The 26,643-nt window shown below is 39.6% G+C and overlaps 3 protein-coding genes across 5 annotated transcripts in view; 2 read left to right on the forward strand and 1 right to left on the reverse strand.

Moving 5' to 3' along the window:
• The window catches only part of map3k5 (mitogen-activated protein kinase kinase kinase 5), an 84,487-nt gene extending 81,001 nt beyond the window's left edge, over positions 1-3,486 (forward strand). The window contains exons 28-30 of the mRNA XM_084952264.1: positions 834-955; positions 1,061-1,137; positions 2,344-3,486. Of these exons, the coding sequence (XP_084808390.1) occupies positions 834-955; positions 1,061-1,137; positions 2,344-2,404 (260 nt within the window). The 3' untranslated portion in view covers positions 2,405-3,486. The remainder of the gene's footprint in view (positions 1-833; positions 956-1,060; positions 1,138-2,343) is intronic.
• Positions 3,487-4,880: 1,394 nt separating this feature from the next.
• lrp11 (low density lipoprotein receptor-related protein 11) lies at positions 4,881-13,893 on the forward strand. The gene is made up of 9 exons (XM_084952266.1): positions 4,881-5,696; positions 6,488-6,645; positions 8,228-8,369; positions 8,518-8,643; positions 9,111-9,302; positions 12,688-12,855; positions 12,935-12,991; positions 13,080-13,172; positions 13,261-13,893. Exons 1-9 carry the CDS (start codon positions 5,129-5,131, stop codon positions 13,413-13,415), a joined length of 1,659 nt encoding a protein of 552 aa, XP_084808392.1. The 5' UTR covers positions 4,881-5,128; the 3' UTR covers positions 13,416-13,893.
• Positions 13,894-16,471: 2,578 nt separating this feature from the next.
• Positions 16,472-26,192, reverse strand: pcmt1 (protein-L-isoaspartate (D-aspartate) O-methyltransferase). 3 transcript variants are annotated; one of them, XM_084952270.1, is made up of 8 exons: positions 25,838-26,192; positions 20,928-21,032; positions 20,805-20,836; positions 19,850-19,954; positions 19,535-19,655; positions 18,407-18,492; positions 17,973-18,200; positions 16,472-17,495 (listed from the first exon to the last, which is right to left on the reverse strand). In XM_084952270.1, the coding sequence occupies exons 1-7, from the start codon at positions 26,016-26,018 to the stop codon at positions 18,021-18,023; spliced, it is 810 nt and encodes a 269-aa protein (XP_084808396.1). In that variant the 5' UTR covers positions 26,019-26,192; the 3' UTR covers positions 16,472-17,495; positions 17,973-18,020. The 3 variants fall into 3 exon arrangements, with proteins under 3 accessions (XP_084808396.1, XP_084808394.1, XP_084808395.1); XM_084952268.1 differs by having other exon boundaries at positions 18,031-18,200; positions 25,838-26,191; XM_084952269.1 differs by having other exon boundaries at positions 16,472-18,200.
• Positions 26,193-26,643: the final 451 nt, after the last annotated feature.

Consider the following 26,643-nt stretch of genomic DNA (forward strand, 5'->3'; position numbering starts at 1 on the left):
TTCTGACTTTTAAATCAAAATGTACTTTATACTTCCTAGAGCCAATGTTAATTAAAAGTTTTTCCCTCTAGTTCAGTAAACAATTTAAACAAGCCATGAAAGGAACAATGCACATGAACAAAGCTTTCTTATCACATTCTGGAGGTGTAAATTAAGTGACTTCTAATTCTAATTTGCTGATCTAATCAGCTATTCCAATATCCAACTCCGAGCTGGTGATGGGGGGGGGTTGATATCCACTGATGATGGTTGCTTTTCTGTAAGGGTAAAACTCATTATAAGAAATTAGTAGAGCAGCTTTAAACAATCTCAATTATTAGACAAAGTACACTTAAATTAAGATATTTTCATCCACTGTGGCCATTTCTCTTATACAGAGGCTTTTATCTGACCAAATAAGAGTACACGTCACTTTGAAAGCAACATTTAAGGAGGTTTAAGAATATTAAATGTTCAGTTTACACAATTGCACAAAGCTGTCGGCGATAGTGACTGTGACTTGTGATAACAAGGTTGCTTTTTTGTAGAGAAAAAGCAGCATATCCTGTTACTGCAACAGTTACACCTTTACAAGCGGCTTTACAAGCAAACAATCATGGCAAAAAGTTCCACATGAGTGCTGCTGTGAAATATGGGCCTAACCACCGGGACATCATTTATTTGTTCACCTTCTATTTGAAAGAACGATGATTAAAGCCCAGACCCAGCAGCTATGTCCATCTGATACATGTGCTTCCTGTGTGTACGGCATGTTTGATCTCTCTTTAAACTGGTTGTTTTGTTAATGTTTAAATGTTTGTTTTATGGAGTCTTCTCAAAATCTACTCTGTTAGACACCCCCACATCTTCGCATGACCTGGAGGGACAGAGGAGCCAACCTGCAGAGAGACGTGACGACCCAGAGCTGACCAGCTGGCTGACACGTTACGGTGCTGACCAGGATGCCATAGACAGGGTGGGTCTCTGATTTTTTTGTTTTTTTAACAAAGCCCTTTTTAGGATGATGCAAGTAAAGAAAAACATTTCTGTAAATGTAATTTTCTCCACTTTGTTTCTTTAGATACTCAATGAGGAGTATACATTGTACGACATCCTTCATGATGTCACAAGAGATGATCTGAAGAGTTTAAGACTGAGGTAGAAAATGATTTTTTTTTCTTTTACTTCTAAATATTTCTATATTTGCTTCATATTTTGTGTTCAGTATTTAGTCCCCAAAATACGTGCTGAAACTTGTACCTGATCACAGGAAGAGAAACAAGGGGGTTAAGATGGGAGCGTTGCATAATGGGAGTGTGTTGTTGCATTTCCTGTTCTTACACAAAAGTTTCAGAAGGCAGCTTTGTACTTCAGCAGTTCTTTGAGGCTAATCTATGACGGACTTAATTTATCACAAATTCTGTAAATCTGTTTATAAACCAAAATTTAATTTAATTTGCAGGGACCTCACAGGTCAGTAAGATACTGCTCTTGTAAGTTCTAACGTGGGCAGTTTGGTTTGGACGTAGCTATGTTGCCATGCTCAGGTTGTGACGCTTAACCCGATGTCTTCTAAAATGTTATTAGGATGAAAATAGCTCTGAATAATTCCTCAAACAGGTCACACCAACATGAATATTGATGTCTGCTACTGCAACAGTTTTCACCTCCTCTTTAAAGTTTCTTTGCAGCACTGCAGGTCCAAGCATACTAATTATACTGCGTTCAATTTAGAGTGAAGCATGAATAAAACAAACTACTATGAAGTTCTTATTGGTTGTGTTTGATATCTGGCGCCACACTGTGGTCATATCAAACATTCAGCTATACACACCATATCTACTAAATTGCTTCAGGGTATCTCTAGGTCTTTTTTGTGTGATTGTATGTTTTGGGGTGGGGGTGGGGGTGGTGTTCCCCTCTGATGTTGCTGCATTAGAGGGGAACTTACTGTCTGCACATCTGACCCACAGGTTGATTGAAATTGTGTCATGCAACAGGACAATGATCCCAATCACAAAACTTAATCCCAAATAGAATGGCTAAAAAAGCAGGAAAGGAATCAATAGCCCAGTCAAATTCCAAACCTCAACCAGATTGATGAACTGAAGTAATGTTGTACCGATAAAGTCATACAGAAACATTCGTTATTACACAGAGACCAGGGAAAACTGTCTTTTTCATGACCGTACAGTCTTAACTCTGTGTGATCTGTGCTCATGAGTCCCTTCTGACTCTCAGGACAAAGTAAACCATTTAAAATATGATATTTTCAAGTAGGTTGACAGCTGATGGTTTCTTACAAATGGTATAATATTCATTGGTGTGTGCTTTAAGCTAACAGTATTTTGTTTGTCTTGACAGAGGTGGGGTTTTGTGTAAGCTATGGAAGGCCATCACAGACTACAGGCAGAAGCTATTCTAAGGCCTTAAGTGGTGACAGCCACTCAGAGAAGCCAGGACTGTTTTTTTGTCCCCAACAACTCCTCTTTACCTCAGCGTTTATAAAAGAAAGATCCTGGAGAAGAAGCTGTGTTGACCATGTTCCACCCACACAACAATCTTCTGGAGTATTTTATAATTTTGAAAACAAAGAGTTTGGATATTAGGTCATTTTGAAAGTAAAAATTAATGAGAAGTGCCACTAGTTTTGTTATACCTGATGGACAGGGCACAGCTTTTGTTACAGGTGTGTTTAAAATGACAGCTGGTAGGAAAATCTATTATTGAAATCTTGAAAACTGTCAAGAAAAACATTTTCTCCTGTCTTTACAAGATGTGACGTTTACAGCTGACCGTTTTCTAATACAGGCCTGAGATACAAAATACTACATTCATCTGTACTGATATTTTTATCATTGCTTATCTTATCACTACTTTATTTAAATGTGTTTTAATTTAATTGTTATAGCAATCTGAAGGATGTCATTCCATGTACTGCTTTTGTTTTTTCTTTTATTTTGTTTTTTGTTTTTTTCCAAACTGAGACTTATTTAAATTGTCCATGCTTTTTTTTTTCCACATTTCCTTTTATAATATGAATCTACAATTTTATTTTTAAGAAATCTATTATGTAAATATAGTGTTATATAATTCTATGTGGATGACATTTATGTACTTTGAAAAAGACATCTCTAAACACAGTCAAATCTCCATGTAGATTGGACCAAGTTTGCAATGAGCACATGTGAAAAATTTATTCTGTATTATTGTATTTTCTAGTATCACAAATCATAGATCATACTCACTTAATTGACAAAATTGTGTTTATCTTGCTTGTGTTGTGTCAGCTTCATTCAGTCAAATATATAAGTTGTAATGAAAAATCTGACATGCAAACAAACTTCATATGGAAGAACCTTGATGTCCTTTTTTATTAATATTTGAAACCATAACGTCAGAAATTGGGGGGGAATCGGTGAGCCTTGTGTCTGTTTTGTTTCAGATCTGATTCAAGATTGTTGTGATATATTGTTAAAATAAAACTTTTCATCTTGAAGCTGTGAAGGAACTGTGTTAGAAGTGTTCTTCAACAATTCACTCTAAATGTGGGAGCAGGGGGATGATAATGGAAGTTGTTCTCCATAGTAAATTAAACACAAATAACTGTGTTTTTTTCAAAATGAATAAAAAAAGGCACTGCCTCTGTTCCAAAAGAGTCATTTCTGCACTTATCATCTAGAGGAAAGGTCGTTCATTTAGAAAAACTATATGTTGACAATAAAAAGTTAGGACTTACTATATGAATCATATATTTCTCTGCTTATTTCCGTATTGTGTTTACCTTACATTTCACCAGTATTGTATGTTTACTCCACTACTTAATATGTTACAGAGATCATTTTCAAAGCTTTGCATGTTTTTATGGCCTTCGTATGCAAGTGTCAATTTTATCTTTATAGAATAGTTCATTACATGTTAACTCAATGTTATCAAAAGATTAACAAAAGAAATAAACTGTAGCCCGACAATGGCTACTGTTAGCTTGAATGAAATGAAAACAAAACTTAACACACACTCGGAGAGCATCGTTAACTGTAAGACTGTGAGAATAAAACTCTTTCAATGCTATTTCGGCAGCTTGTTCCAAATAATAGCAACACAGTAACTAATAGCACCCTGAGGAGCACACTTGGATCTCATTTTAGGAACAGTTAAAATACCAAAACTATTGCACAATGCATTGGTTTAGATTAAATTATCTAATATTATGCAATAAGGTACAAAGTAGTCATCGTAATATGCTAATAAACAGTTTTGAAGGGGACATTGCTACCAAGCACTGCCTATTAAACTAGGTTTATACACAGATATGCAAATATAGGAAAGCAAATAAACACCAGATTGTAGAATTAAAGATATTTAAAAAGTTAACAGGTATAATTTGAAGTTGGCCTTAAATCTTGTGTGATTTTTTTTTTCCCACAGACTAAGTACAGAATACAAATACTTCTTCCAACAATCCATAACAAGGCTACACTTACTATCACTCACTATTAATAATATCAGGGAGAGAGTCTCTCCCTGACACTCTCCCACTAGTCTCTCCCAACAAAGGAAAAACTCATGAAAATATAAAATCTAACAGTTACATTCATAATTCAATTAAAATTTTAATGAGCAAAAATATAAAATAAATAAATGCAGGTATTGCAGTATGGGATAGTAAAGATTTAATCAATGTTTAGGAGAGATGGGAAGTCTTATTTCCATGTATTTGTTGAATTTATTTTATTTTATTCAAATCATCATTAGTTAAGATTTTAAAAGATTTTTAGATTTTAAAACTATTTTAACATGATAGATTAATTAAAAATATACGACACTGACTCAAACAGCCCCGCCGGTGGATGAGAGCAGTTAACAGGTGAGCTGCTTTTCGTCCTGTTTATTCATCCCCGTGACGTCAGCAGCCATCGCCGACTCCCCCTCACCATGACAACAGCAGATTTCCAGCACAGTCTAAGGACGAACTGTAAGCTCCGCGGCTCTACGGTTACAGCTGGTTGTTCAGCCTAGCAGTGGCGTTAAACGATAATAACGGGGATATATTTAATGTAGGAAGGCCGTCTGTGCCGGGAAGGAGTTTCATGAGCGGGAGGCCAGCCGGAGGCAGAGGGAGACGCCGTCTGACTGTGTGATCAACAACATGGCTCTGCTTCAGCATCCCCGGCTGCTGCTCGCCTGTGTAGGGCTGCTGCTGCTGCTCGCCTTTGGCAGCATCGACGCTCGATCTTCGCCTATATCGGACTTGAAATCCAAAATATCCGGGGTGGAGGAGCTCTTGGAGGAATTCCGCAAACAGCTGCAGCAGGACCAGACCTACAGGACAGGTGAAGTGATGGACTCCTGCGTGGGCGACTTCAGTGCCGCGGGGGATCGCATCATCCGGGCCAAGGACTCCATCGAGCAAGGAGCCACCTTCCTGCTGGCCCCGGACAGGGTGTACACCAGGAAGGACTGTGTGCACGCCTGCTGCTCCCAGCCTCACTGCACCGTTGCGGTGCTTCACGAGGACCAGAGGCAGCCCGGGGACAGTCTCCGCTGCTACCTGTTTAACTGCACCTACAGGAGTAAGAATGTGTGCGCCTTCTCGGCTCAGAAAGGCTTCACAACATACAGCCGGACTCCCAACACAACGCAGGGACACCTCCCTGTTTCATCTAGCGACTCAGCCCGGAGGCCCGGAGAAGAAGCTCCTGATGAGGATGATGCAGGTGGGAGACCCTGCAGACACTCGCAGTGTTAGTTACTGGGTTTAGAACTGTTTTATAACTGATAGGTTATTTAGAAAATGATAGGATGTCCATGCCTTCATGTATGTTTAAGTAAAATTGATGGAGCAATAGAAAATAGCATGTACAGTGGCTCATAATGGTTGCTGAAAAGTTATTATTCATTAGGATGTTTTTCCTGTTATGACAGCAATTATTTCTTGAATTATGATGTTATAATTAGATCACCGATGATCATATTGGATGGGCTTTTGTAATCTTCTATATAAGGTGTTATAAGCTAAGATACCAAAAGTAATTTATTAATTTTCCTCAGGTTTGTGGCAAAAACCTTCTTTGGGTAATTTTCTGTCACTTTACTGTATTTTTTTTATTTAATCCCACCAGGAAACCCTGCTGTTAAAACAGGATAAAAACTTTTCTGTCAGCTTTGTAACAGCTGACAGAAACTGACTTTAACAGCAGAACCAGCCTTTACCACCTGCTTCTTATCCAGATAATGCAGTAGAGAGGGTTAATGATTTGCCTCATAGGTTTGTAGCCTTGCCCTCCTGAGAATAGAAGCAGATGTTTTTGTGAGGGGCTTTGGGCCTGAGCAATGGAATTAAAAGGATATATGTGGATGGATATAAGTGGATAAAAAACAAAAAATATCTAATCATGTTTTAGCCTGCGATAGAATCAAACATGATTTAATGTGAAAATTGGATGAAGAGAGTAAATAAAGAGGCATGTAGAGGACACTTTCCATTTACCCGTGCTTGATGTTGCAGACGTGGATGAGCCTCCTCGCAGTGACGCTGGACAGGATGTGGTTATCCAGCTGCCCACAGATTGGGCTGTGCTGGATGGCCGTGACAGCGTGGACGACCACGGGATCCGCCGCTATGAGTGGAGTCTGATTAAAGGAGACACAGCCATCAATATGAAGGTCAGCATGTGCCTTAGTCAGTACAGTCTATACAGGTGTAGATGAAAGCCTCTAACTATGGCGGTGACAAAGGATTAGACTAAAGATCCACATATATACATCTCTATTGTTCTCTCCTTCAGGTGTCTCTGATGTTTCCATTTGCAATATGAATACCCAGAAAGCTAAATGCGTTTGGGTATTTTCATTAGTTAAGTCAACAGAGTGGCTTGTGTGCAGAGATCCACAATGGTTAACTGAATCAACACAAATAAAGAGTTTATTATTTCTAAACTGCCCTTAGGTAAGCAGCAATACGAGACACTGTCCTGTGGTTATAACATTAAAGAGATTTTAAACACCCTGCACAGCTTTTCCTGTTCTTATGTAAATATTAAAACCACAAATTTTCTGTATTTTCTACCTTTAACAGAAAATAGCTCCCAATGAAAACAATTGGCAGGAAAGTACAGAACCATGTTGACACAGTGCTCATTACAGAGCAACTCTCTGTTCATAGCAGGTTGCACAACTCTTAAAAATTATGTATGGCAACAGTAATATAATATAAAACTCATGGGCCAAGTTATGGAAAATTTTATTTGGTCTAAAAAAATCTGCAGAATAATCTAATATGAAATCTAAGAATCTAGGTATGGGAAAAAGGAAACAATCGGAAGATAAACTAGTGGGTGATGCTGTCAGAAGGTGTCCAGTCTCAGCATTTTATAGGTTATTCTGCTCTGCTAATTTTGCTTTTAATGCTGGAAAAAAAGTGATTCTGACTGCAGCACAATGGCATAAAAATAACAATAGTACAGAAATATCAAATGATGTCAGATACAAAACTCTGCAGCTAAAAATAACACACAAAATCAAAATCATCAAAGCAAAGGAGAAACAACACAACACTTATTACTTACCCTTCACTACGTCCCTCAGTACCCATCCCTCTTAATCATTCTTCTAGTCTTTTTATATGTATTGTACATCCTGCCCTGGTACAGATTTTTATTGATAAGATAATAGATAGACCTTACTTATCCCTTATTAGCTTAAAGTAGAAAAGTAGAAAATACTTTTTGTCAAAATCAAATAAAAATAAATACAATAAAGTGAAATAATTAAATTTAATAAGTAATGTTGTAAGATCTAACAACAAAAAATATGTCAAATTCAAAAATGCAAAAATAAAAACGATTTAAAAACATGTAGGAAACAAAAAAAAACATGTAATATAAACAGCATAGTAAATATCAGATGGCGTCAGTATGACTGTAAGTGTTGTGATTGTGCAAAGATAAAATAAAGCGTTAGCATGAGCGAGAGAGCATCTGCTACACAGATGTGGTGCATTGCTAGGATTGATTGCATGTATGGAACATTTCCTGTATCTGTTCTTGTGCCAGTGGAGCTGAGCCAGTCTGTCAGAGAAGTAAGTAGGATGGATGTATGATCCATGATGCATATACTGCTACATGTTTAAAACCCAGTGCTGTTTTACAGTAGTCCTCACTAGGTGTTTTTGATCTTTTTAATTTGGCAAAATAAAAGTCTAGAAGTTGATTGCTTCAGAGATGTATTTTTTGTTTGTGCGCTAAAGTCAACACATCCAGGATTGCTGAAGATCAGTGGCCTCCAGGAAGGAATCTACACGTTTCAGATGACAGTCACTGACACGGCGGGACAGAAGAGCTCCGATAACATCTCTGTCACCGTACTGGCTCCAAAACACCAAGCAGAAGGTAATGAATCACCAAAACTTCCATCTATGTTCTGCAACTTCCTTTGTGCTGCACTGATTACCGCTAAAGGGTGTGTGACTTGTGACATATTCCTTTACCATTTAAGAGAGAAGATGTGTAGTTACTGTATTCTTATCTGTGCCCACAGTATGTACCGGTCACTGCTCGAACTACCAATTTAAGTGTGATGACGGTTGCTGTATTGACATCACCTATGCCTGCGATGGGAAGCAGCACTGTCCAGACCGCTCAGACGAAGACTTCTGCCCAAACTGTAGGAAACACCTAGTACTCACTTTGTTAGAGCTGGAAGACAGATCCAATTTTCATTTCTATTAAAGTTTCACTTTTAATGATTATGCATACTAGATAAAATTAATTAATTTCAGTACAAAACTCTTTTCTCTTATAAATCAAGAACGCCACTTTCTTATATGGCAGTGTGCTTTTGAACAAGCCCGAACTCACTCAGGTTTCAGCTGAAGCCAGCATGACTAAAAAGACAGCCGTTGGTCAATTAACCTGTAAAAAGTATGTGTTACGCTAATGTACAGTTGTCTTAAAAAATCAAATTTACAACCAGTGAGTAAAATAGCTGTTATTATATTTATGTGATGAGTGGATAATAGAAGTCTTTTGTAAGGCCTGAAATTATTTGAGTCATTTCATCAATATAAATGCTAGCAAAAATCCATAAACATACCTTCCCTTAAGCGATGGCTTCTTTTGTGTTTTTTCTAGTCGATGGCAGCCGAAAGTCAGTGACCCACGCTGTGGACCTGCCCAGCCCTCAGCGGCCTGTCGCTCAGACAAAGAAAGCTGAAGACGTCTCCATGCTCCCGACTGGAGCCAGGAAGACCATCACACCGCAAGACACAAGCAAGGCGGCTCCTTCTCAAAGTGCCAGTGAACAGGAAGCTTCAGTCAGTCAAGGTAGAGAGGTCAAAGTCCTTGTAAAAGCATGTAAAACCACTCTGAAGGCATCTTAAAATTGTCATTTTAATGTTCTCGGGGATATAAAAGCAGCAAATATAGAATCACTACTCAGATAAGATTTTTTTTAAAAGCACTTAAATTAAAGTAAGGTTTAAAAATATGTTTTCTCCCACAACTTGTACTTCGGCAGCACCAACTCAAAGTTTCACAGGAGTGTGGCTTGATTGATGGCTCAGTCCATAGTGCCAACATGATCGACATCTTGGTTCATCCCACCAGACCACCGCGTACACGCCATGCTAATTCGCATTTGTGAATACAAATTTGATAAGTGATAAGGAAAAATGATAAGGATGCTTTCCTACATCTTTACTATGACGTTCAGATATACCTGCCAGCACACGGTTAACATACTGTGAAAGTCTTTTGCAGACATGCCTCAGTACAATTCAACTGGCTCATAAATCACCAGACTGGCTGTTGATTGGCTCTCAAGGAAGGCCGGCCAATGAGTAGTTCTCCCATAAATTTCTATTCGGGGTTCTTTGAGTGCCTTGGCTCTCTCCTATAACGTCTCTGGTGGTGTTCATGCTCCAAGGTACTTGGAAAAACACTTATTTAAAAGGAGCCTTTGTACAAGATGCAGAGATATAAAGTGAAGTTGAAATAGGGACAGGGTTCGCTCCATCATGATAACCACTGTAAACCACAAGATGGGTCCGCAAGTCCAACATAAGAAATTCCATGAAAGCAAAAATTAACCAACTGTTAACACAACATCTGTGCAGAGTTCGTGTTACTAATTAGTTAAGAGTTTCAGGAATACAACGTAATTGAATTATTTAGCATTAATACTGGTTGGGCTGGACGTCTGCACTAAAACTAGAGCCAGTCGTTTGTCACAGCCAGCGGTCTGACTCCAGTAAAACAGTGTGTAAGCCAAGTTTGATTGGCCAACTGCTAGCCTGTTCTTAAAAGTGATGCTGAAGTTATTAGTTCACCTGTAAAGCAAGCAGGGTCAACAAAATACTAATAGTTATTTCTTTTCTTTCTATTTTTACAATAATGAAGCTTTTTTTTTTTTTAGCAAAATAAAGAAGCTATTCTTAGCAGCATGGACAGCAGAAAGGAAGGCAACCTTTGTTGTCCAGGGCTAGACACTGAAATAAGAAGCATATGGACTATAAAGCTTATTTTGGAGGAAATATAAAGTACTACGTTAAGCCCAGGTAGCCTACGGTTTTCTGAAGAAATAGGTTGGCATGTGTTATCACTGAGGTCGTTTTATGGCGTAGTCCCAGCCTCCAACGAGGCAACGCCACGACTGAGACAGTGTGCAGCCAAAACCTTTATAGATGAAAGCCCATGTCTACAGTGTACTCAGCTAGCTCATTATTAGACAGATTTAGGCAATTAATATAAAATGGTGATGTTAACTATGTGTAAAGCACTTTAGTCACACTTTGGAGCATTTCTTCATTGCAGTCTGTTTAGGAAAGGAGAAACAGAAGAATATGAAAATGTAGGATACAGGAATTTGTGTCATTGGTGCAGAATCCCCTTTGTGAAGAGACCAAGAGGGTTTGGTGTGTCTGGGTACTGAAGCAGATGGAGCCTGTAGGCAGCCACTGAGTCATGGCACGGAGCTCAAAATGCTGGCAAAGCCACAGGGCCACTCTGCGGTCCCTGGGAAAGCAGCTCTTTGCCTGCATCCACTCTGAGTGCTGGAACAAAGCTCCTCTGTCCGCTCTGCCATCCGATCCCTGAATGTCACTGACCACACTGCTGTTTTACTATAGATATTTTGTGCTCAAGGTGGATTCTCAGGAGTCTTTTCTTCATTTGACAAATGCACGTCCAAGTTCTTAGGAAACTAAGATGATACCTCATTGTTTAGTGCTCAAAGTCAAAAGGAAAAATAGTTAATCCACTGTTGTGTAGAGGGCTTTGACCTTTGCACTCAAGGTGGATGATGACATTGGATGATATCTTAAGTCGCTGGTAGAAGGGCTCGAAGTAATCTTAGATGTCCGTATCACTTTATCTCTTTATTTAGACACAAAGTCCAAGCAACAGTCCTACAGCCAAGCTTGTTTGATGTCCGATATCAAACATAGAAAAGCTGCAGATTGTCAACAGCAGTCTTTTGGTCACCCTTCATTTCTTTATCTTTTGCTAGAAAAACAAGAAATGCATGCACACATGGAAATACAGTATATAAAGCAAAACAGAGTTCGTACCTTTATTCTTCTACACAGCTCAAACTCCCTTAGATAAACTTTATTGTAATTTCTGTAAATAGTCTTCAGGAGTAGTTCTCTAAGCTTCATGAAGGACATACAAAGCTCTTTTTTGGATGTTGACCCTCTTTTGTTCTGTTCTCTGTCAAGATAATCCCACGCTGCTTCACTGATGTTGAGGTCCGGACACTGTGAAGGCCAAGTCATGACTGATGGTGTTCCATTGTGTGTTTTTCTGTCAAGCTACGCTTTTATTGAATTGGCAGTAAAAAGACTGAATCTAAATACTTTCATTTTGGATTTATCACTCCATCAGAAATGTTGCCACTGACTTTTATCCCAGTTCCTGTGTAATATGGGATACATCAGCCTTTTCTCCCTGTTTCCCTTCCTTAAGAATGGCTTCTTCACAGCCACCTTAGCACTGAGACCATTTCTGATGCTATGCTTAATTATTAATATGTCAGTATTAAGTTGTTTAAGTAGAAAATACACTGAAAATAGTCAGATACAGTCATTTTCGCTGTTGCCGAATTCACCCAAAGATGTAAAGTCAGGGTTATTCGAGTGGTGTGCCATTCTATTAATATGGCAGTATGTTTAATACTGTAACAGTATCTCTTTTATTACATAATAGTATTTAATATTGATTATTCAATGCTAAAATCAATTTACTTGAATCCATTTGTAGGATAAATGTTGAAGAGTTTGATATTAAAATTGTAACACCAGCTACGATAGGCTGTATTAAATATGTACTTCATCTTCCAGCCTCGACCTGAGTGTTCAACTTTGAGCTGTTGATGTGACAAATGAGGGATCAGCACAGTGAAACTGAGGACACCACTGTCTCTAATAATTAGCATACATTCCAAAATAAACTAATTTTGTTGTATTCATTATGATCTGAAGCTGGTGACTGAGCCCATAAAATTGTTTACTGAGGTCACAGATCAAGGGCACTGAGGACTGTTACCACTGACTTCTACACAACTGGAAGTCTTCTGCCAGCCGGAGGAGTCTCCCCATGCTGGCCACTAAAAAGGATATTGCTTTTTTACTACTGTCTCTGAACAGGTGTCATTGCCGTGCAAGAATCATTTAAATGTGTTAAATATAAAGGCCGTGTCTTGTTCCTTTAGACCCATGTGCTGCTGCTCCAGTTGTGGGACCCTGTAAAGGCACCTTCCCACGGTGGTATTACGACCAAAATGTGGGAGAGTGCAAACACTTCCTGTACGGAGGCTGCCAGGGAAACCACAACAACTTCCTCCAGGAGTCGGACTGTGTCAGTGAATGCATACAAAAAAGTGAGAGCCCATCTTACATTCATTTTGATTTATTTATTTTGTAGTAAGATTGACTTTATTATGTACGAACACCTTTTAGGTCCAGCTTTCAGACCTGCCAGTGTGGCTCCTCCAGTCACCAAGCAGACTGAGATAGGTATATTCATCCAAAGAATCAAACACATGTCAATAATTCAGTGTTGTGAGTCAGCTGTTTTCTCATCTAAGCGGTTTTATTTTTTAAGCTTCCCCTAAAGCCACCCAGAGCCAAGCAGTGAGTGACGCCCCCATCTCCAAACCATTTCCAGTCATGGGAGGACACCCAGTCCCAGAGTCAGGTGAGACCCAGAGCTTCTGTCTACTTTTTGTGGCTCTTCCCTCTCTATCCGATGACCTTTTCTGAATGGGGCGCATTTCTTTCTCCAGGTGCCATCCTTCCTCTGGCACTTGGCCTAATCATCACCGCCCTGCTGCTGCTCATGATCAGCTGTCGTCTCAGGCTCGTCCGCCACAAACTGAAGAAAGCGCGTCCCCTCACTACAGAGGAGTCAGATTACCTCATTAATGGCATGTACCTGTAGCCAATCAGAGACCCGAGAAAAGAACCATCAGAGCCCGATCCAGGACGTTCTGAATTTGCACTCTGCATTTCTTCGATGTCTCTTAATTTATCCTCGTTTCCTGTTAGAAAGATCCAAAGCTCTGCTGCCGTGAACGTTGCCGAACACCTCCACACCGATCCCCTCTGACTGGCACTGTATATCAGCTGCTGATAGATTCAGCGAACATACTGAGATGCTTGTGAATTCATACTTATGTCCTAACAAAATCACTGATGGAATATCAGCGTTTCTCCTTTACTTCTGATACATATACTAAAATAGACACTTGTCTCATCTATTACAACTGATTCATTAAACACTGGTTACTTTGAGACAAACATGTTCATTTTACTGCACAAAACATGCGCTATTTCTGCCTCTGTGCGACTTTAATGTGCCATATTTTTGCTGTGTGTTTTAATCCCATTAAATTGCCGTACGGCAGACACAAAAAGCATCGAGTGCCTGTTACAGTCCTATAGGACCTGATTTTTTTCATGTACATAAACACATATACACACTTTTGCAATGGTGGATGTTCATGTCAAACATAATCAGAGTCTAATCATGTGGTCAGCATATGTGAGCGAGAAGGCTTCAGACTCTGTTAAATGCTCTGTTTCAGGTCCTTTTTTCTTCCTGCTGGTTCTTTAGGATGTCAGTGAGAGCAGATATTCCAAATTTGGTCACATCACGGACATTCATGGGTCTGAGGACAGAAACCCAACCCACCTGCCTGTCAAACCTTCTGTTTATGACCTGTAGCTATTCAGAAAAACATAGAGTGTACTTAATTTGTCCCAAAAGGTCAGGCAGCCAAAATATTCAACACAGCCTGTAATAAAATATTTGCATAAACAGTAAAATAAAGCAGTGTTTCTCAGACTGTAGAGCATAGAGTCACAGTAGGTGGGGTGTGAGTGAGTTTGGTAAAGTGTGAAGTTTAATGAACATTATTTTTTTAATGAAAAATTAAACACTCGAGGCTTTGCTCGTGAGCTTTTCTGCTGACCTTTAGTCCCCTGAAGTTAAGCATAGTCTGTTTTAAAGCCAAGTATGCCAAATAATAATAATAAGCATTATTTTGAACTATGAATCATATAAAGCTACTCTTGCTAAGTCCAAAATGTTATATTACGCGGCTGGAAATTATGATATGTGTCCTTTAAAGTTTGCCAGAATCATATAAAACTATAGCAAAGTCTTTGGTGAATTTCTAGTCCTGTATGATTTTGTTGCGTATTTTTCTCTAACAAGGCAACATAATTGGAGTGTATACCATATATATATATATATATTTATTTTGTATTTATTTTAAATGTATTCCCCCAAAGTGCTGTCTTTCATGTAACATATTAAAGTTTATTATATAAATAAAAAGTACCGGGGTTATATATGTTAACAACAGGATTTGCCAAAACGATTTTATTTAGAGATGATCATCATATTTGTAGAGATTCGTCTCTCCCTCTTGTATTTCTGGAATTTTGATGTCAAGAAAAAATCGTTTAAAATCATTTAGCTTTACAACCAACTTTTCATGACTTTGTCACAGTGTAGGGTTTGGCGTGAAGAAAACTGGATTTCTATCACAGCCCTGTCTTTTTTACTGATGGTGTGCCGAGCCAGATCCACCTTGGTTCTTTTAGAGAATCAGCATATATTTCAACAAGTATAGGGACTCGACTGTTGATGGAGGAGAGAACTTGAAGGCTGAATCTGTTAATCTTTTTTTTTTTATTGTAGCTTCGAGGTATGCCCAGCCATTTTGTGTCTTCTATTGTGGCTGTACATGGAACTGATTTAGTACCAACTTACTCACTCATCTGCTCCGTTATTAGGTACACCTGTTCAGCTGCTCCTTATTGCAAATCCGCCAATCACTGCAAGCAACTCAGTGGATTTAGGAATTTTGATGTTGTCAGGACAGCACTTCTGAGGTTCAAACTGAGCATCACAACGGGGAAGAAAGGCCATTAAAGTGACTTTGAATGTAGCATGTTTGCTGGTGACTGATGGGCTCATCCGAGTATTTCAGGAACTGCTGATCTGGGAGTTTCCCCAAACCACCATCTCTAGGGTTTAGAGAATGGTCTGAAAAACAGAAACTATCCAGTGAGCAGCAATTCTCTGGGTAGAAATGCATTGTGATATCAGAGAATGGCCAGACTGCTTTGACCTGAAAAGAAGGCAATAGCAACTCCAATAACCACTCATTACACCCCCGGTATCTCTGAATCACACATTGAAGCAAATGGACTATATCAGCAGACCATTCTGGGTGCCACTACTGTCAGCTAAGAACAGAAAACTGATGCTACAGTTGGCAGAGACTCATCACAATTAGTCAATAGAATACTCTAAAAGCATCACCTGATGCTCACCAGTGCTTTATGTAATATTGTAGGGTCTATCTTACAATATAAAGCGCCTTGAGGCAACTGTTGTTGTGATTTGGCGCTCTATGAATAAATCGTATTGAATAGATGTGATGAGTCTTGATTTCTGCTTTCACATTTGAATGTTAGGATCAGAATTTAGCATAAATAACATGAAAGCATGGCTCTATCCTGCCTCGTATCAAAGCTTCAGGCTGCTGGTGGTGGCGTAATGATGTTGAAGATGTTTTCTTCTATTAAGGTTCTTCTATTCAAACACCACAGCATACCCGAAAATGGTTTGTGATCATCTCCATCCCTTTGAACCACCTCCTTCAAGCAGAATAACACACCGTGTCACAAATCATCTCAAACTGGTTTCTTGAACATGATTTGCATGTCCTCAACAGTCACCAGTTCCTAATCCAATAGAACACCTTTGATATGTGGTGAAACGGGTGATTCACACCATGGATGTGTGACCGTGCGATGCTATCAGTTTAAAATCTCTGATTAGTGTTTCCAGCACCTCGTTGAATCCAAAGAATTAAGTTACCTCTGAAGGAAAACCCAGGATTAGTAAGGTGTACCTAACACTGTGTCTAGGAAGTGCAAATAAGACTTGTACAAAAAAGATTCAATAACAAAAGGCAGACAAAAACATAAGCATCTCTTTATTTTTATGCCATTCCAGCAACTGTGAAAGCCAAATATAATCCATCACTCAGATCACCCAAAATAAAATGTGCTTTTTTTTTAATTTCATGATTTTTTTCATCAAGAAAACAGACATTCATTTGCTTTATATTGTTGGAGTTTATTTTGGCAAAGCAGTGACTTTCCCCATTTAGTGTCAGTCACCAGAGGAGCCTGCACAAATTGTTAATGGAAACCAGCGGCAGAAAGCAACACATCAAAGTGGAAAGCACAGCCCTGTATGTGCGTGCGCATGTGTCGGTGTCATTAGTGCTCTGCTCCCTTCGGAGTATGTTCGGTACAATCCGATACTTATTTTACGTGTAGAAGGATCTAAGAGTGCTGCACATCAAACAGGATGTGTGTGTGTGGTGGTGGGGGTTTACATCAGCCTTTGTGTGCTAATTTATGTGTGTGTTTGTGTTCTTAACACTGATGCCACGGGAAGAAAGCTCATACTTTAGCAGAGAAGTCTACAGTTTTTATGATCCACACACACACAGACTGTAGCTAGGTGATTTATCTAAAAGGCTCAGGCGTTCTTCGTCTTGGTTGTCCGGGGTTCCTCCTGCATTCAGCTTTGATGCTGCTGAAATGTAATGCTGTGAAAAATGTTTGACTGCAAATCAAATGGTGAAACCACAAAAAGAAAAAACAAAGAAAAAACTAAAAATCCAGCGGTTAAAACGAACACAAACCAAAAAGGATGCAGACCTGGAAAACAAAAACAAAAACAATAAATCTCTCTCCGATATTTCTGTGCAGAGCGTCAAGCAGTCTTTCCTCGCAGCCCCTCGGGGCCGTCATCAAATGTGAAACTCTAGTCCGTTGTTAGAATTAAACAAACAAACAACAACAAAAAAAAAAGAGCACGTTTGTTATGCTTTGAACAAAATGTCAAGGACTGTCCGACCCATTCCAAGTTTTCTCCAGTTTCAAACTTAAAAGGTGGATTATGGACTGCGTTCCTCTTCAAAGTTCATCCCTGTGAGAAACACATTTTAAATATTAGAACACACAAAAATTGAGGCAAGGTGCAAGAAAAACAAGCAGAAATTTTGCTGTCATGCAAACAGAGTTAAAAGAGAAGACCACATGCAACATGTTAAGATAAAACGTCATTAGAAAAGTCGTTTTCATCTTTCAAAGATTATCAGATAAAGTAGTTGAGTTGAAGTTGGGTAATAAGCTTCCAAATTGGCAAAGCAGTCATGCTCCTGAAAACCAATCATGTGCCTTCAACCTGCTGTGATTTCAGCTCATTCCCTCATGTTTGAAACAGAGCAGAGTGCATTAATCAGGCGGCTTTTATTGAGACCAATTTAGAGCTACGGGGGTTAAAAGAAGATGAAGGAAACGTGCAGCTAGTTGGTATGGTATGGAAGAAGCAAAAAAATGTCAACAAGCAGCAAAATGCAGCCCCTTGTGATCCATTGCCTTGCTCCAAGCCACACCATTTCACCTTTGCCACTGTGAGAAGGAGAGAGGGGGAAGGAGAGGGACAAGGAAGTCACTTCCACCTGGACCACTGCTTGTCTTTGTCTGTTAAAGGCACATAAATCACCCCCATCAAGGGCTTCATTTTGGTGCTGCCATCCTCCATCTTGTCATATTGCTCCAGCATCTGATTTCCCCCCGCCGGACCTACGGGCAGGATCAGCCGCCCGCCGGGCTTCAACTGGTCCAGAAGCTGAGGGAGGCAGAAGGGAGAGGTAGCGGTGGACAGCAAGTCAGCGTTAAAAATACATTCCAGGGATTCTATTTAGATACAGTCATACTGGATCAGATATAAAAACACACTAAATTAAATATGAAGCAGGTTTACAGTTTAGGTATCCAGCCTTTGTTGTAAAGTAAAGGGTAACAATGTGATCAGCAGAATTCAGAGACACTCACAGCTTGGGGAACGGTGGGTGCAGCTGCGCCAACGTGGATGGCATCATACGGCGCCTCCTCAGTGTAGCCCAATCGCCCGTCTCCCACTGAAACAGCAGCAGAACGTCACTCACAAGCTGTCGCACTGAAAACACTGATGGATGTCCCCACAGGGTGGGACGACACACATTACTTGCCCAATGCTGCATCTGACATTTATAACAATTTACCTGATCTGAGAAGCCAGAAATAGCCGAGTAATGCTGATAAAACTGCATCTCAATATTAGTATATTTCAGTATTTTAGGGCTGGGAGTTACTTTCATATCACAGATTGCTTTTGTTTATTTACATTTATAGACTCAAAGGGTGTCTCTAATTTTACTTTGCCATTAAATATCATTAGTTGTGTTTTACCTAATCAATCAGCAGACAAATCTTTTTTGGTCTGCTTCTTTTTATCTCCCAGTTGCGAGTATTTTTTTTACCCGTATGTGCCGTTATTAACAGACTAAATACAGAAAGATTTCAGAATAAGGTCTGAAATCCAGGCTGCCCATCTATCAGACTCCACTAGTCGCTGCTGGCAACTGGCAACAGTTGTGCAACATAAAACAATGAAATCAGACTCATGACAGAGCAGCTTCTGCAAACCTGAATCATGTGCATGCCATTTCTACACACCGAGTAAAAACAAAACAGCTGCGCTGATGGTGAAAACCTGCAGAGGCCTAACCACAGAAAACCGATTAGGAATCCAAAAGAGAACTGATAAAGAATGCGACCAAGAAAACATAAATCAACAAAGGCACTGCTATTAATAAAACCGACAACCACCTGTAATCACATACAGTAAAAAGTGATTTACGAAATGAAAGACAAAACAGAGAAATGAAAAAATAAGCATCACTGCTCTTATTAATCTCCTCACTGAACTGCTCTTGAACCCCCCTTCAGAGGAGGTAAAAGTCCTCACTGCTCAATTATTTAGAGCTGCACGCTGTTTACTGACTGCTGCCTTTTTCTCCACCGGGGAACATTAAACTGTCTGCTGTTCAGTCGGATCAAAGAAGCAGCAGCCCTTCCTCAAAACCCACGAACGTCTGCTGAAAAAACAAAGATATAAAGCTTTCATCCGCGATGTCTTACCTATTAGCTTGACTCGGCCCGATGTTATCAAACTGGGGTCATCTTTCTTCACGTTGTTTATAGAGTCATCTACCAGCTCTTTGATGTGATCGATTCCTATAACTTTCCCTTTAGGACCTACCTGTAAAGCGCAGAGGGATGAAGAGAGGGTGGGGGGCGCGCTCAGTTCAATCACGACGTTCACAATGTTCAACGCAGTCAATCTAATTGATTTTCATCGATTGGTTGACATATTAGTGGATCAATCAGCTCAATTAATCAAGAATGCCACCAAAGAGAAGTCGTTTGTGTTTACCCGTCGCGTGTGTGGCTCACCATTCGTGCGAAGCAAACCGACAGGATCCCACTGCCGGAGCCGACGTCCAGAGCCTTCGCTCCCTCATACAACTGGTCATGTAGAAGCTCCAGGGCATAGGCGTGCTGGGGAGGCAAAACGAGACAATAGCATTTCAACCCATCACTCACACAGCACAGGCTAACACACGGTAATCCCAGCGCAGGCCATGTGTGAGGCTTGTTTCAGTTTTTCATGCTTAAAGTGGACCTATCCTGCTCATCCTCAGCTCCATATTTATTATTCTTGTAGCTTTGTACGATTCCTTCTGTCTGAAACAAGCCGTTTTAGTTCCTCTCCCTTTAAGCCAACTTCCCAAGTCGAGATGATACTAATAGAAAAGGGCTATAAGAGGCTGCTGCCATGATTTACTGCCACAGACACCATAAAGTTTCACGCGACCTTCCTGGGAACTAAAGGTGTAAATGATTAGTTCTGCAAAAAAATAAATAACAATAAAAATAAATGAACAAAATCCAAAATAAATCATAATAAAAAGAAGAAGAAGGAAAATCAAATAAAAGAAGAGAGAAGAGAATATATTTCTCGATAACCTCAAGTAACGCTAACATCTGGGAAACATCGTTCTCTGTGACATCATCCAGAACAAAAAGTAGAATGAAAACAAAAAACAAACAAACAAAGAAACAAAAAAAACCCTGGGCATGTTTAATGGGCATCTCCCGTGCCATCAACAGCAGCAAATAAGGCAAAACATAACGGATCCACTTTAAGCTTCTATTACTCGACTGAAACATGCCAACAATGAGCACAAATGCACAAAACTGTGAGGATTTTGTTAGCTGCTGCTGTTATCTACTAAAAATAGATGATTAGGAATGACTGAATGGGACCAAGCTTCACAATAACAACAAAAACCATTCAAAGCTGTGATTCACAGGGAGCAGAAATGTCTGAAAGTCTTTAAAGTCCTACCATGTGTGGGGCGCTGATGGTCGCTTGATAGCCTTTTGGTTAAAAGACAGGAAGTAGGTTTGGTTAGTTTGAATCTCAGATCTCCGTGCGGCGATGCGCGAGCGAGTACACAAGCAGACGTACCTATTGACTGCGGCGAGTCCATGTAAGGGTGAAGCCTAGAGAAATGTGCTCGGTCTGTGGCCAGCATGACTTCGTAGACCTTGTCAGATTTAATAATGCCATTTTCTGAGGATGCAAAAAGAACAAGATATATATATATATATATATATATATATATATATACACATTACATAATCCCGCAGCAGAATCAGACAGACAAAAAGAATGAAGGAGGACACAATATAGAGATATGAGACAGCAAATTCACAACAATAAACTACTTTTACTAGTACATAGCCTCATTTTTCCAAATCATGAACAGGACTGCTCTAACAAACTACTGGATTTTCATATTTTTGCATCACTGCAGTAAAGTATAGTAATTTATCAGGTATTTATTATTCTTCCTGGCTCAGAACAAAGTTTCAAGGGGGTGACTACACATCTAAGTACAAGCAGTCCACACAAAGTTAAAGCAAAACATCTGTGTTGCCTTACTCCAGGGAAATACGAGTATTTTCTGTTATTTCTGACCATTAAGATACATGAACACATGCTTCATGCTTAAGTGAATTAAGCAAATATTCTTATCAGTCTGGTGATTTTAATTTGAGGGAAGGCCAAAACCCTTGTTTATATGGAAGACAAACACACTTTATCAACCCATTAGGCATGTATGATCGTGTTTTTCAAAAAATATACCAAAGATGATCAGGAGCAAAAAAGTAAAGAAATAAATCAGGATGTGCAACGTGTGAGATTACTGGCAAAATTACAATTATTTTGGTCAACACCAAGATCACTCACACATGTCTGGATGTTTGGAGCCATCGTGGGAAAATTTTTCTAATTTGGTGTTTTAAGGCAGAAATTAATGTTTACATGATGAAATGTGCAATGTGAAGGCTCAGCTCACTGCGTCTGTTTAGCTATAAACAGACGTCACAGCAGGGAAAACTGTGGTTGTCACACTGTGGGACACAAAGCCTCTGCATTGGGGTTTGTACAACCAGGTGACAAAAGTAAGATGATGTTTTCTTATGCTTTCAGCTGGGTGTCACTCACCCAATCACTTACATCTGGTTATGAAAATTTTTTCAGTAAAATTCAACTTGGATCTTGTTTTTAAGAAAGAAGTGGGGTAAAATATACACCACGTTACATGAGAGCCAACCAGGACCAGAAAGACAGGTCATGTTTCCCCTTCATTGGTTTCTGAAAGTAGAATGGGAGGCAGAGCCTTCCAATATGAGCTCCCAGTTTGGCTTCAAGAGACAGACACAGACACCCTTCTTTACTTTTAAGGTTGGACTTAAAGCTTTCCTTTTTGACAAAACATAGAGTTAGGGCTAGATCAGAGGAGCCTGAACCAATCCTTAATTATGCTGCAATAAGCCTGAGCTGAAAGGAGAGTTCCTATGACGCACTGAGCATTTCTTCTCGGGGAAGATGAGATGAAGGAAGATGAGAATGTGCATGATGACGATGAAGTTGCAAACCACAGAAAAAAAGCAAAGAAAATCAAAGTAAGCATTTTTTTTGACTACTGTCAAAGAAGAAAATGCAGAAATTGCAGCCTAAACACAGGCTGTGACCCATATGTGCTGACCAGTATGTGTGCACCAGAGAAACGCCAAAGCTTACAGACAGGCCACCAAAGAAACAAACAAAAAAGCTTCGTGAAGAAGCGTCTTCACAATAATCCCTCCTAACAGGATCCTTTAGCAGTGAGTGCCAGAGGCAGGAAAAAGCCAATGACAGCCGGCTCTGCTGTCATCACCAACTCCCCTCACCCTCTGATCCATGAGCCACTTTAGGATACATTACACACAGAAACCACACAAGCTGCCAGACGAACATCTACAACTAATATCTAATGGCTCATTTCAAGCCACGATCCTCCCATCCTTAATTATTCACAAAGAAAACACTCCAACTTCACACTGTTTCTAAAATTGAAACCCACTAGGTGAACAACTTAGAGGCATGCTTCACATTTCCTAGAGCACAGGACTAGGTGCTGAACTTTAAAGACGAATGACTCATTCAGCATCAAACAAATAACCTTCTGACCGGTCCTGAGCGCCGACCAGGAGGACAGAGACAATGAAGAACTCAGGAATTAGCATGCGTCCTGCGTGTGACCTGCTTAAATGCAGCTTACGCAAACTCAGGTTAACTTCAAGCCATTCATGTGTCTAAATGGGTCAGTGTCCAGTTAAGTGGAGCGAGTAATGACCACACAGGTAAAACTTTACACTGAGCTGACTTCAGTTTGCACCAGACTAATACAAAATTTATTTTTTGTACAGATTCACTAAAAAAAGGGTTTTAATGCTAAGGCTAATTCAGTTAATTTGATGCAATCATCATTAAAAGGAACTTTTTCTTTTTAGCAAACACCCCAAAATAACAAGCAAGTACACAGACTTTGGTTAGGTAAGGTAATCCTGACTCTTTCCACATATGTTGCTTTTTATGCTTCTATTTCCAGTAAGTGTTCCCAGTTAAATTCATAACACCATAAATATGGACTAAAGCCATATTAATATCACCAGGTGCAAGTGCAAGATTTTGTTAATAATGAAACAATAATGAGTCCTGCAGCAGTTATAGAAACATAAAATTACCTGATGACTCAGTTATCATCAGGCTTCTTGAAGGTAAGGAGCTGGATCATTTCAAAAGTGAAAAGACGTGATTTTTTTAGAAAAAGGTCAACAGTCACACCACCAACACTTATCAAGGTGTCGAGCTACAAATATTTGGGTGTTTTTCTTGACAACAAGCTTTGTTTTGCAGAGGTTACAGCTTGAAAACGTCCAGCTAGAGCTCGGCATGTAAGAAAATTTTAATGTTAATGAAAATTTTGGCTTCCAAAGCTTATTAAAACAAGACAATTGCAATAAACGAACCACCGCGTCTTCTTCTGTTCCACAGTAATTATGTCCTTTGTTGCCATCCATAAAAGCCCAAATCCACTCCCCAGCAGCCTGTGGCGTTTTTAGTTTAATTCACATTAATTAATTTAACTGAAAACAAATAAATGAAAGTTCAAGAAAAGAAAATTACTTAAAAGGTTGTTGGGAGTTTTTTTTCCAAGTATGAACCTTTAATTGGGCGTAGTTTTAATCGTGAAAAGGTTTTCCTTTCATGAATTTGTCAGTTTTCATTTGAGTTTTTTTTTATTATTGTTTGTTTGTGTTTTTATATAGAAAACAATGGTTTCATTGTTGCAGCAAAGATAATGGAGTAATGGAAAGCTGTGTGGACTCATTTACGAACCCAGAAATATGTCAGGGGTGTTCCTACAGATTCAAAAATGTTGGCGCCGGCTTCGGTCTCTTTAACTAGGATTTGATTTGCTCATGGCTAAATTTTTTTTAGTTTATAACACTGACACAAGAGGAGCTGGAAGTGTTCAAAACTTCAAATTGTCATTTTCTGTCTGGCTTTTTCACTGAGAATGCTTTATAGACATTAATGTTATTTACTTCATTTATTTTAACTAATATTTTCCATCCATCCTCTTTGGCTTATCCTTATCAGGGTCACAGATTGGGAGGGGTGCAATTCTGCTTTAAAGATTTTTTTTTTTTTTTTTTTAGCACTGCATGAGTTTATTTGTATTCACTGATTAGAGTTTGTTCCTTTTTGTAGATTTATTTCTATTTTATGATCTAACCAGGGCTTTTTTTTAATTATTTACTTCATTATTTAATCTATTTTGTAATTGTTTTTTTTTTTATGTTATCTGGTTTAATGTTGTTGTACCTATTATATTATTTATTGTATTTATTTTGTTGATGTTTCGGTGGGTTTTTCTCTTTTTCTGTCTCATCTACACTCTAAACTGACCATATCTCAGCTGCTACTTTAGCACTTCTGCGCGTTTTGCACACTTGGTATAATTGCTTCCCTCTTTCCTGTTATCAGTTTTGTTGTAGTCATGTTTACCGTTTTTTCCCTGCATATTACAAATAAAAACCCAAGGAAGTTTTGGCCATCCATCAAAGGAAAGTTACCAGGGTCGTGATTAAAAAAATATTTTTCAACGATATTGTTACTAATAACCAAATAAAAGAAACATGCACAAACTTGTATTAAACCCCAGAACGACTGTTTGGAGTCAGAAAACCCCTGGTTTACTGTTCCTTTGTGAAGCACATTTCCCCTGCAAGGCCCAAACCGCAGAGCTTTCGGCCAAAAGCTTAAAGCTTGTAATGATATGCTGAGCTGCAAAGCTTATAAATAGCCCTGGGAGATAACCTTATATCAGAAGTGGGCTCTCTGGTCTACAGAAATGCATGTGGGAAACATGCCTGCGCAGAGCTGTCAGTGACTAAGTTTCGCGCTACCTCATGACAGCATGATTGAACCATGTGGGATTGATGGGATCGATCGTAGTAGCACTGAGTCACTGCTCCTACCGCAGCTGTGATACAGCAAGCTGCCATTTTCACTCATCCACCGATACGAACTGAGCTTTTGCATGCACAGCTGTCACTGCCATTCAGCGTGAAAGTGGACGACACACGGGCAGCCGTTAGTGGATGTGGGCAGGGCCGCTGCCGTTTGGCTTTCAGCGTCCCAAATGACGCACATAGAGCTAGCAGGCTATGTTACCTTCGCCGAAAAGCTCTAGCTGCACAAAAATCCCTTGACTGCAAACAAAGGAGAGGTCATTTGAGTGTTAAGAGTTAGCTTGGTTATTTGCAAACGCAGCAAGGGATGCATCTTTGCCTTGCGTGAATTGGGAAAGGGGTGGAGAGAGTTGCTGCTAGGTCAACAACAACATACCACATAGCTTAGCAACCAGCCAGCTTCTGTGCTAACCTTAAACGTCCAAACTAAACAATTTACAGGCGACGCATCTGCAAAAGCGTCGCTGCCACCGCCGCCGCTTTTTTTAGGAAAACATGCAGACTCACTGCGGAGGTTGTTGACGAGCTCTGCGTGGCTGGCTCCTCCTGATTTCCAGGCCATTATTAAGCAGACTTTGCGGAGTAAGTAGACAGCAGCTGTCAGTGCCGCGCCTGCGCCGACCGTTTTGCCGATGAAGCTGACAACCTCCAGAGCGGACGGCGGAGCGGCGGATACGTCACCGGCCATCCGATTGATTTTTTATTTTTTTTGTTTTGTTTACGGCGAGCCCCCCTTTCAGACACACCCCACACACAGCACTACCCTTTAATTCACAAAAGTTGATCTGTTTTATAAGGTATGTGTCCAAGCACGGTGTTTGATGCAAGAGCAAAGCCACATTCCGCACTGTGCTTAACCAAGATTTGCCGCAGTTAGGACAGGTAGCGGCCGCTAGGTGGCGCGAAATAGCAAACAGTGTGAGAAACGCTGAATTTGGTCTCACTGGGTTACCGTAGTTACATACGACTTAGTAGGTGCCAGAGATGATCTAAGACAACTCTTCCCCTTCGAAATAAAACCTTTGTACACAAATGGGCTGATTGGCTAATTTAGATATAATAAGAATGTACCTCTTCTTCCAGACAATAATGCGGAGATATTTTTCTATTTTTTTGCAAATACGCATCGATAATATTTTCAAAATAAATAAAATATTTTTTAATGCTGTTTGGAATTTCTTAAGGAAACTATCATGCCTGGAGTCAAAATGGCAGCTACCCGCAATGTAGCTCACAGACCTTTGAAATCCCTAAAACTTACAGAAGAGCATTTTATTGCAATAGACATAATTATCATTTTAATCCTCTCTATC

Source organism: Perissodus microlepis, chromosome 15 (assembly GCF_051167445.1).
Source record: "Perissodus microlepis isolate ML-2025 ecotype Zambia chromosome 15, ASM5116744v1, whole genome shotgun sequence".
In the NCBI taxonomy this organism is placed as follows: Eukaryota; Metazoa; Chordata; class Actinopteri; order Cichliformes; family Cichlidae; genus Perissodus; species Perissodus microlepis.

Bases quoted from the DNA above. Each gene is read 5' to 3' on its own strand.
- lrp11 (XM_084952266.1), top strand. From the start codon at position 5,129: ATGGCTCTGCTTCAGCATCCCCGGCTGCTGCTCGCCTGTGTAGGGCTG. The intron at 6,646-8,227 runs GTCAGCATGTGC...TGTGCGCTAAAG, and splicing joins ACACAGCCATCAATATGAAG to TCAACACATCCAGGATTGCT. The intron at 12,992-13,079 runs GTATATTCATCC...TTATTTTTTAAG, and splicing joins CACCAAGCAGACTGAGATAG to CTTCCCCTAAAGCCACCCAG.
- pcmt1 (XM_084952268.1), bottom strand. From the start codon at position 26,018: ATGGCCGGTGACGTATCCGCCGCTCCGCCGTCCGCTCTGGAGGTTGTC. The intron at 20,837-20,927 runs GTACGTCTGCTT...TTTAACCAAAAG, and splicing joins GGACTCGCCGCAGTCAATAG to GCTATCAAGCGACCATCAGC. The intron at 19,955-20,804 runs GTAGGACTTTAA...TTGCCTCCCCAG, and splicing joins CCATCAGCGCCCCACACATG to CACGCCTATGCCCTGGAGCT.